Raw genomic sequence first — 10,773 nt, 5'->3', positions numbered from 1 at the left:
GTTTGTGTCTCTAAAATAATTTCAAGTACAAACCCATATGATGCTAGCCTATAACATAAATTGAAATGTAAGGTATCTAATAAAGGGTCCTTGGAAAAAAAGGGATTTGCCTTCTTTCCAAGTTTGTTTTGCACTACTAGCACTCACTAAATGTGACTTTTCTCTCTCTCACATGCACTGTCTCCTCTTGTATTTACTCATCCCCTCTGCCCATATCTCTCTCACTCACACATCCACCCACAAAGAGACAAAAGGGTTAAAAAAAAGCCTCACACAAAATCCAAAAACAAAAAAGAGAAAAAGAAAACAGACAGCTTTTCCCTTCCAATACCATAGTAATAAATTTTAAAACAAATCCCCTAACTTCTTGAACCATTTTCCCTATTTTTTTCTACCATGTATAAGGTATAAAAAAAAACAAAAGGGAGAAAAAGTAAATAAATAGCCTTTTATTATTATTATTATTAGCTTGAAAACATAAAATTCTTTCAAGTTTCCTGCAGCATATTTCCACTTTTCTTTCTTTCCTGTGATCCCCACATTGTGTAATTGCCAACTGTTTTGTAGTTGAGTGAAGACCCTTTTTTTCATGATTGTTCTAACTCTGTGGATCCACCATTGTTGTCTACTTCTTTGTTGCAGTCCTTTGCCTACTTTAAAATAGAAAATTTCCCAAATAAGTTCTCTCACTGCATCATCTTTGAAAAGCACCAATATAGCATAGCTTAATACAAGTATAAATAAACATTCAAATTTAGCCATAACCATACTTTATATTAATCATTATAATGTGCACAAATGTCAAGCATTCATATTCCCCTTTAAATTGGAATAATTAAATAACATCCTTATCAAACATAATCATAATGTGGATAATCATTAGAATCACTTGGAAAAAACCACTTAAAAAATAGGTGTGAATGGTGATCACACAATAGTCTAATATATATACAATAGTCTTCTTGTTGTATGCTTTCAAATTTTAAAATTTATCCTCTTAGATGAATTATTAAACATTTAGCATTCTCTTGCACTTTACACTAATGACTTATTTTTAAAATTATCTTATCATTGGTATCTTTTAATTGCTTAAAATTCCACTACCCACATTCCCTCAAGAGTTCCAACAAAACCCATCTAAGATTTTTAAAAATTTTGTATTGCTCTTTTATAAAAAGGAAAGAAAAAAAACAAAGAACATAATTTAAGTGATTAATTTCAACTTTGACTAATTTATTTAGAGTTGATAGCTTGATCATCTTCATCATAATAAATAAGAAATTGGCGTGGAAATTCCAACTCCCAAATCCCCACAAATTTCTCCATTTTTAATGGTCGAAAAAAGTATAAATCCCTCCATTATTGGAGCTTCAAAATCTCATCCACACCCATCTTCATCACTCCTTCCCTAGGCAATAACCCCCACACAATCTATGTTAAATAAAGAGTGTTTAAAAATGGAGGTAGAAGAATTCAAGGCGTCTCAATCAATCAAAGTTGAAATTTTGAGAAAAAAAAAAAGAAAAATGAAAAAGAAAAGGGAATCTCATTTTTTTTTTTCTTTTGTTTTTTTCCTTTTTATTATGATTTAAAGGTAATGACAAAACCCTAGGTTGATATGAATAAATAAATATGAAAATATCTCTTGAATTTGACCCATTCCACGCTGTTTTAACTTTTTACAGTTCATTTTGAGTCTTCTAGATCTCCATTACTCCATATGAGTATTGGCTTCATAACAGAGAATCAGGTTTCTCTCTCTAAAAGCTGTCATTCTCTCCCTAGAAAATCACCATTTGCTTAATCATTCATTCACGATCAAGTTTCCATCTTTTCTCTGTAGAGCTACAAGCGCGTAAAAGTGACCACCGCCACCAACCAACCCTTCCAAGAAACCATAGGATTCCAAATATACATATGTGTGAACAATAACGTAAGAGAGGTCAAGGAGAACAAGCCCTTTTCTTTGATTTCTTTTTCTTCAACAGCAACACCAAGGATTTCTCAAGATTCATTCCTGAAACCCAAACCCTAGATTTCTCCTTTCCTCTAAATTTCACTCACATTCTGAGGAATCGCAAGAAAAGAAAATCTGGGTTTGTCTCAGGGTCCATTATTTTCTCTGGAAAATGTCTCAGCTCAAGCAAATGTCCCATCTTGACAACATCCCTTCTACCCCAGGAAAATTCAAGATGGAGAAGAGACTCAGGTGGCATTCCTCTCTTGCCAAGCTAACGTTTTGGTCCTTCGTCTTCTTGGGCTTGATTTTCATCTTTTTCTTCCTATCCCCGTCATCATCATCTCTGCCGTCCGACCCCTCCCGCCGGTCCCTCCGGACCTACAGTTGGGGCGGTCCTGCCTGGGAAAAGCGGGTCCGATCATCGGCCAAAGTGCGTGCTCGCAATGGGATCTCTGTGCTCGTCACCGGCGCTGCCGGATTCGTTGGAACCCACGTCTCCGCCGCACTCAAGCGCCGCGGCGATGGCGTTGTCGGGCTTGATAACTTCAATGACTACTATGATCCCTCCTTGAAACGTGCCCGGCAAGCTCTTCTTGAGCGTACCGGTGTGTTCATTGTGGAGGGTGATATAAACGATTCAGAGCTTCTCCGGAAGCTATTTGAGGTAGTTGCATTTACCCATGTAATGCATTTGGCCGCTCAGGCTGGTGTTCGGTATGCTATGGAAAATCCAAGTTCGTATGTTCATAGTAATATTGCTGGTCTTGTTAATCTTCTTGAAGTCTGTAAATCGGCGAATCCACAGCCTGCAATTGTGTGGGCTTCTTCGAGTTCAGTGTATGGACTCAATACAAAGGTACCCTTTTCCGAGAGAGATCGGACGGATCAGCCTGCCAGTCTCTATGCCGCCACCAAGAAGGCTGGCGAAGAGATTGCCCATACTTATAATCATATATATGGCCTTTCGCTTACTGGGTTGCGGTTCTTTACCGTTTATGGACCATGGGGAAGACCTGATATGGCGTATTTCTTTTTCACGAAGGATATTTTGAAAGGGAAATCGATTCGCATATTTGAGGCTCCAAATCATGGGACGGTTGCCCGGGATTTTACCTACATTGATGATATCGTGAAGGGATGTGTGGCAGCATTAGATACTGCGGAGAAGAGCACTGGTAGTGGTGGGAAGAAGAAGGGGCCAGCCCAATTGAGGGTTTTCAATTTGGGCAACACATCACCGGTTCCAGTCACGGATCTTGTGAGCATTTTGGAGAGACTCTTGAAGGTGAAGGCAAAAAGAACGATGATGAAGATGCCAAGGAATGGGGATGTGCAGTTTACCCATGCCAACATCAGCTTGGCTCAAAGGGAGCTCGGATACAAGCCCACAACAGATCTGCAAACAGGTTTGAAGAAATTTGTTAGGTGGTACATCAAATACTATTCAGCAGGGGAGAAGAGTGCTCAGTAAAAACATTCTTTGAACCGTGTGGTAGGATCCTTTGCATTCTTGTTCATTATGATTCTTATGATTGTTTTCAAGTCTCTCTGTTCTTTGCCCAATTATCAATTATTTTCTTTTCATATATCTACATGTTGTCGTATAAGGAGGGAGGATATTTTGTTGTTGGTGGATATTGTTTTCTGGGTACTTCGAGTCCTGAGCTGTATTGAAAGAAAACTTGAACCATCCTTTTCCTTTCCTTTTTGGGGTTTGGAAAGAGGGGTTGGAGTTGGAAGGTGGAAAGTGGGTGATGTAATTGTTGTAGTTTCAGCATTTTAGAATTAATGGCCAATAGATCATAATATGCTGATTGGTGGACATGTATCATCTCTGTGCAATTTGAATAAAATTAGCACATGATAACTTGATTTCTATTTTCTTCGTGGTTTAATTGAATATGTTGAAAAAGGTAGAGTGCATCAATAATTTCATTTGCCATGGCTAATCTCTTGAACCTTAAGAACCAGCCTACTTGTGAAATACAACTGCAGAAGGCCACAATCCCGTCTTTCCTGTTGGCTTCTTAAATGAATGATTACTGAACTGTTGCACTTCCCATTCTCACTTTCTTAAGATTTATCTGTTTTTTATCCAGACAAAATATGCTGACAAGTTGAAAGGTATTAGGAAGTATGATAATTTGGCTGTCCAATCATAGTTGTTTGGCAGAAGTTGTTTTGTTTAATTTCTGAATCAAATGATTGGTTATGAATAAAAGTTGGAGTTATTGATTTTGAGTTCAAATTAACTTTGCAATTATGGATTTGTTGAACTTCTGCAACTATGGATTTGTATATGTCCTTCTTTCACAACTTACACTGGTCTTGACCTGGTACCGACTTCTTCAAAAATTTTAGTTTTTCCCCTTGCCCTCAACAACCTTTTGTGGATGTAGCCTTAAGTGTTCTTGAAGGTTATTCTCAAATGGAGTATCAACAGCATGGAGTGATTGAAGGGGCTTATTTTGACTCTTCCTAGGTTGCTGTAATTATTTTGGTGTCAAAATTGAGTTACATGTATCTAGCCAACCCTTAATTGTCATATGGGATATGTGGTTTAGTCCTTTTTTCTCAGTGTCTCATGTTTTCTCATGTTTTCTTTTATAACATTTGAGTGCTTCCAGTTGTTTAGTAGCATATTTCATTCAGGAAATACTATAGAAATTTATAAATTCTTGTGTTTGTTACACAGAAAGGACAATTGTTGTACTGTGGTTAAGTATGACGAAGATAGAGCTCTAGTTGAGAGTTGCTCTGGACTACAGAGATGTATTCCTGGTTCTAATTTCTGCTTTGTAAACTGTGTGAACATGTAGAGGTTCTAAGTCATGGCTGATTTGGGGATGGTTTTTAAATCTTGAAGACTAGAAAGACATACACATGGTCTTCTATAATCCTTCTGGTGGGTATTTTTTTCTCTTTTTTGACATAAAATTCTAAATGACACCCTCCTATTCTGCAAGCTCGTCTGGGACAGCTTGTAGTCCTGTGTGTCCTTAATTGATTAATTTTGTGGAAGAAGATGGAACCTGATAGTTTGGTATACAGCCTTTAGGGTGGTGGGTTAGTTTTTGTGTAAGCATTTTTCTGGCAATATTGGTTAGAACAGGCTTTTAGGAATGGTGGGGGTATTCTCCTTACTAGATCTTTCTCCCTTACAATCTATATGGAACTGGTAGCTCCACATTCACTATTTTGGTGGCATGGCTGCATGAACCTTAGCTTTTTACCATGGAAAGTTGATAGAAAGTTTGAGATGTGATCATCGAAAGTTGCTTTCATGTCACAAGGTGAGGTGATTCCAAAGACAAACCAGGCGGCTTACCAAGGAGGCCGCCTCTTCTGCTGTGTTAATACAAACATATACATGGTATCACTCCTCTTAGTTGTATACGTTTAGAATCCTTTTGACATCATCTTTTTGTCTATGCATGTGCTCTGAACTTGTTCCTTCTGTCATTGGAATCTAATATCTCTTCACATCGGGCATATATTTTAGCAGCTACAAACAACCTATTTGATTTGTAATGTCCTAAACAACAGTGATGTTTGGGTTTGCATAAATCAGATTTCATTCCCATCGTGGAATATATTTGAAATGAAGGACAGATAAATGGGATGTTTCAATCCGGGAGGAAAAATCAATACATGGGTTGTTCAAAACACCAAGCTATAGAGTTAAAAAAAATAAAGAGAAATTGCTACTAAGAATACAATACTCCTATCAAGCACCATGAGAAATTCAAATGCTACTGTTCCTAGTTTTAAGTCTGGGCCGGTGACATCAGGCCACAAATAGTCCCTCTTCCTCTATTATGCCAAACCTATGAAGCACCCATAATGCAAGTATTTCTTACCAAATATTACTGTCAACTGAATTGCTATAAGACAATCCAGATGCTTAAGCTAAACCAAATGGACCGGTTTCATAAGGTTCTCCTACTCATATCTGAAATGTCAGAAGAAAAGGAAATGAAGAAAATTCCAAGATTCTAGTCTCTAGCATTAGGGGCTTCCTTGATTCTTTCCAGCATTCATGTATCTGGAACTGTGAACTTTCAGAACTTCTTGTAGAACAAGCTTTGCTTTGCACTCACTTGCACGTCATGATTCTTTAAGAGTGAAGAAACCAAATATAAGAATTTTCATTACTTGTTGCAATGCTATCAATGGAGAGGTGTTGCTGGTGATGGCTTGGTAATTAAATGCGTTTGTTGGTATTTGTAGTGGCTAGGAGGGATAGATAGTATACTCACAATGGAGGATAACATTAAGATTTTCATTAGGAAGAAAGAAAACCCTTATGAACCAAGTCTTGCGTGGACTAGGATATGGGTGCACACTATATGATTGCCATATATTGTTTGATGGAAAAGGATATTTGGAAAAATATCTTCTATGTATTGAAAATTGCACACATAAACTCATCTTTGAACTGCGCGAGGGTGCACCATTCCATTCTCCCTTAGAGAATTAGACATTCTCTTTTTGACACAGAGTACCTTATAATAAGAATGTGGATGAATGTATTCATGCTTTCTCATTGTGTGAGCCTTGAGGGTCATTATTTTTTACCTAAACTTCATGTCTTAATATGACTTTTTGACTATGATATGAGGTAGAATTATCACATTTTGTACTTGCTCCTCTAGGAGTAAATGACAGTGCTTGGAGCATTAATAGGGTCAAAAAAGTAAAATTTTAATTTTAAAAAAAAATACGTATATTAAAATATAAAATAATACTAATATATAAAAATATTTTAATCTTGAATATTTTAATAAAAAATAAAAAATTAATTACTAAATAATAGATTATAGAATGATTTTTAAGTAATACTGAACATGACAAATGTTTCATATTTTTTAATAACAATGTTGGAAACAATATATTTTTTATATACTTATCAAAATATAATATGTTTTCTTATTCGATATTTTATAAATTCAAATATATAACATACATTCTATTGGATATAATACCTTATGATATTATTATTTTTATTAATATCATATTTAATTAACAAGAATATTTTAGATTATACATATCTTTATAACAACTCGGTCTCAATATTAAATATGAATTATAGGTAATATTTTGTGTCTTATCTGTAATATATTATGATATTTACAAAGTGGGAATGTACAGGGAATGAGAGACAAATGAATATCTCTTTTTTTGGTAATTATTTTTTTAAAACAGTTTAAAAAAATAATTTTTAGGAATAGTTTTTAAATTTTATTTTTAATGTTTTATAGAATAAAAATTTATTTGAAAACTTAAAATAATTTTCATATACCGTATTTTGATTTTAATTATTTTATATATTTATATAATTATTATTTTTAAATAATTATTAAAATAAATAAATGAAAACAACTCAAAAATATTATGACATTAAAAAAAAAAGTATAATATTTTTTTATTATTAAAATAAATAAATAAATAAAGTAGAAAACTCTTCTTCAAATAGTTGCCAAACAAGGTTCATAATAACTTGAAATCTCATCCACACCATCTTCATCACGCGGAAGATAATAAGCCCCACACAAAATAATGTTAAATAAGGAGAGTTTAAAAATGGAGATGTCAAAAGTCATGGGCCCCTGTCAATTCAAAGTGGCAAAAAAAAAAAAGACAGATAGATTTGTCGTTTTACAACATTTGTCCATTGTTAAGTACTGTTTTTTTTTTTTTTTTTTGCTTTTTTTTGGTATGATTTTAAGCTCATAATGAAACCATTGCTTGATATAAAATATATAAACAAATCTCTCTTGAATCTGAGCTATTCCACACTGTTTTTGTAGTTGCTTTGACTCTCATTGATCCCAATCCACTACTTCATTTTAAATTCATCAAACACATTCATGTTTCTCTCCATTAAATTCTGTCATTTTCTCTCTAGAAAATCAGTATTTGCTTAATCATTGATTCACGATCATGTCTCCATCTTTCGTCTGTAGAACTATAAGCCCGAAATGTGACGACCACCACCAACCAATACTTCCAAGAAACTGCAAGATTCCATATGTGCATATGTATGCTCAGTAAGGTAGAGAGGTGAAGGAGGGCAAACCCTTTTCTTTTATTTCGTTTTCCTCAACAGCAACAGCAACAGCAAGAATTTCTCAAGGTTCATTACTGGAACCCAAACCCTAGATTTCTTCTTTCCTCTAAATTTCACTCGCATTGTGGGGAATCACAAGAAGAGAAAATCTGGGTTTGTTTCAGAGTCCATCATTTTCTCTGGAAAAAGTCTCAGCTCAAGCAAATGTCCCATCTTGACAATATCCCTTCCACCCCAGGTAAGTTCAAGATGGAGAAGAGACTCAGGTGGCACTCCTCTCTTGCCAAGCTCACATTTTGGTCCTTCGTCTTCTCGGGCTTGATTTTCATCGTTTTGTTCCTATCGCCGTCATCTTCATCTCTGCCGTCCGATCCTACCCGGCGGTCCCTACGGACCCACAGTTGGGGCGGTCCTGCCTGGGAAAAGCGGGTCCGATCATCGGCCAAAGTGCGCGCTCGCAATGGGATCTCTGTGCTCGTCACCGGCGCTGCCGGATTCGTCGGAACCCACGTCTCCGCCGCACTCAAGCGCCGTGGCGATGGCGTTATTGGGCTGGATAACTTCAATGACTACTATGATCCCTCCTTGAAACGTGCCCGACAAGCTCTTCTTGAGCGTACAGGTGTATTCATTGTCGAGGGTGATATCAATGATTCAAAGCTTCTCAAGAAACTATTCGAGGTAGTTGCATTTACCCATGTAATGCATTTGGCCGCTCAGGCTGGTGTTCGGTACGCAATGGAAAATCCAAGTTCATATGTTCATAGTAATATTGCTGGCCTTGTTAATCTTCTTGAAGTCTGTAAATCTGCGAATCCACAGCCTGCAATTGTGTGGGCTTCTTCGAGTTCAGTGTATGGACTCAATACAAAGGTACCCTTTTCCGAGAGAGATCGGACTGATCAGCCTGCCAGCCTGTATGCCGCCACCAAGAAGGCTGGCGAAGAGATTGCCCATACTTATAATCATATATATGGCCTTTCGCTTACTGGGTTGAGGTTCTTTACCGTTTACGGACCTTGGGGGAGGCCTGATATGGCGTATTTCTTTTTCACGCGGGATATTTTGAAGGAGAAATCGATTCCCATCTTTGAGGCACCAAATCGTGGTACGGTTGCCCGGGATTTTACCTACATTGATGATATCGTGAAGGGGTGTGTGGCAGCATTGGATACGGCGGAGAAGAGCACTGGTAGTGGAGGGAAGAAGAAGGGGCCAGCTCAATTGAGGATTTTCAATTTGGGCAACACATCACCAGTTCCAGTTACGGATCTTGTGAGCATTTTGGAGAGGCTCCTGAAGGTGAAGGCAAAAAGGAAGATGATAAAGATGCCAAGGAATGGGGATGTGCAGTTTACCCATGCCAACATCAGCTTGGCTCAAAGGGAGCTCGGGTATAAGCCCACAACAGATCTACAGACAGGCTTGAAAAAATTTGTTAGGTGGTATCTCAAGTACTATTCAGCTGGGGAGAAGAGTGCTTGGTAAAACATTCTTTCAATTGTGGTTTAGGATCCTTTGCATTCTTGTTCATTATGATTCTTATGATTGTTTTTAAGTCTCTCTGTTCTTTGCCCAATCATCAATTATTTTCTTTTCGTAAGGAGGGAGGATATTTTGTGGTTGGTGGATATTGTTTTCCTATTGCTTCTAAGTCCTAAGCTGTATCAGAAGAAAACTTGAACCCTCTTTTTCTTTTCCTTTTTTGGGGAGTTGGGAGGTGGAAGTTGAGGGATGTAATTTTCGTAGCTTCAGCATTTTAGATTTAATGGCCAATAGATCATATGGTGATTGGAGGACATGTACCATCTCTGTGCAATTTGAATAAAATTAGCACATGATAGCTCGATTTCTATTCTCTTTGCGGTTGGAACAGGTACAGTGCATCAACAATATCCATGTTTAATTTCATTTGCCATTGCTAATGTCTTAAACCTTCAGAACCATTCTACTTGTGACACTTAACTGCAAAAGCCCACAATTCTGCCTTTCCAGTTGGTTTCTTAAAATGAATGATAAATCTTACTAAACTGTCACACTTCCATTCGTAGTTCTTTCCTGACTTGAAGATTTATCTATTTTTTATCCATACAAAATATACTGAAAAGTTGAAAGGTATTAGGAAGTATGATAGTTTGGCTGTCCAATCAGAGTTGTTTGGCAGAATTTGTTCTCATTTTATTTCTAAATTGAATGATTGTTTATGAATGAAAGTTGGAGTTACTGATTCCAAGGTCGAATTAACCTTGCTAATGTGAATTTGTTGAACTTAGATTTGTTTATTTCATGTTATCTCGTGCTTTGATAACTTACACTGGTTCTGACTGGTGCTCTATGTGACCAACTTCTTCAAAAAAAGATTATTTTAGTTTTTACCCTTACCCTCGACTTTTCGTAGATGTAGACTTTAGTGTTCTCGAAGGTTATTCTTTAATGGAGTATCAACATCATGGAGTTATTGAAGGGCCTTATTTTGGCTCTTCCTAGGATGCTGTAATTATTTTGTTATGAAAATTGAGTTGCATCTATTTCTGCCAACCGTTTAGTGTCACATGGGATATTTTGTTTAGTCCTTATTGCTCAGAGTCTTATGTCCTCTTTTATAACATTGGAGTGCTTCCAGGTGTTTAGTAACATCTTTCATTCATGAAATACTAAAGAAATTTATAAATTTCTTGTGTTTGTTACACATCAACTACAATTGTCGTACTTTGGTTGGGTATGACAAAGATGGAGCCATAGG

At 36.6% G+C, this 10,773-nt stretch overlaps 2 protein-coding genes across 2 annotated transcripts; both read left to right on the top strand.

The window, feature by feature from the left end:
• The first annotated feature begins 1,681 nt into the window (after nt 1-1,681).
• On the top strand, nt 1,682-3,872 carry LOC100247175 (UDP-glucuronate 4-epimerase 3). The gene has a single exon (XM_019225776.2). It carries the CDS (start codon nt 2,130-2,132, stop codon nt 3,429-3,431), a length of 1,302 nt encoding a protein of 433 aa, XP_019081321.1. The 5' UTR covers nt 1,682-2,129; the 3' UTR covers nt 3,432-3,872.
• A 3,828-nt stretch (nt 3,873-7,700) lies between these two features.
• Nucleotides 7,701-9,888, top strand: LOC100242036 (UDP-glucuronate 4-epimerase 3). Its single transcript, XM_059743098.1, has 2 exons — nt 7,701-8,096; nt 8,195-9,888. The coding sequence occupies exon 2, from the start codon at nt 8,235-8,237 to the stop codon at nt 9,516-9,518; it is 1,284 nt and encodes a 427-aa protein (XP_059599081.1). The 5' UTR covers nt 7,701-8,096; nt 8,195-8,234; the 3' UTR covers nt 9,519-9,888.
• Nucleotides 9,889-10,773: the final 885 nt, after the last annotated feature.

Source organism: Vitis vinifera, chromosome 15 (assembly GCF_030704535.1).
Source record: "Vitis vinifera cultivar Pinot Noir 40024 chromosome 15, ASM3070453v1".
NCBI classification, from domain to species: domain Eukaryota; kingdom Viridiplantae; phylum Streptophyta; class Magnoliopsida; order Vitales; family Vitaceae; genus Vitis; species Vitis vinifera.
This window is presented reverse-complemented; position numbering and strand designations above follow the sequence as displayed.

Coding starts and splice junctions, on each gene's coding strand:
- LOC100242036 (XM_059743098.1), top strand. CDS start 8,235: ATGTCCCATCTTGACAATATCCCTTCCACCCCAGGTAAGTTCAAGATG.
- LOC100247175 (XM_019225776.2), top strand. CDS start 2,130: ATGTCTCAGCTCAAGCAAATGTCCCATCTTGACAACATCCCTTCTACC.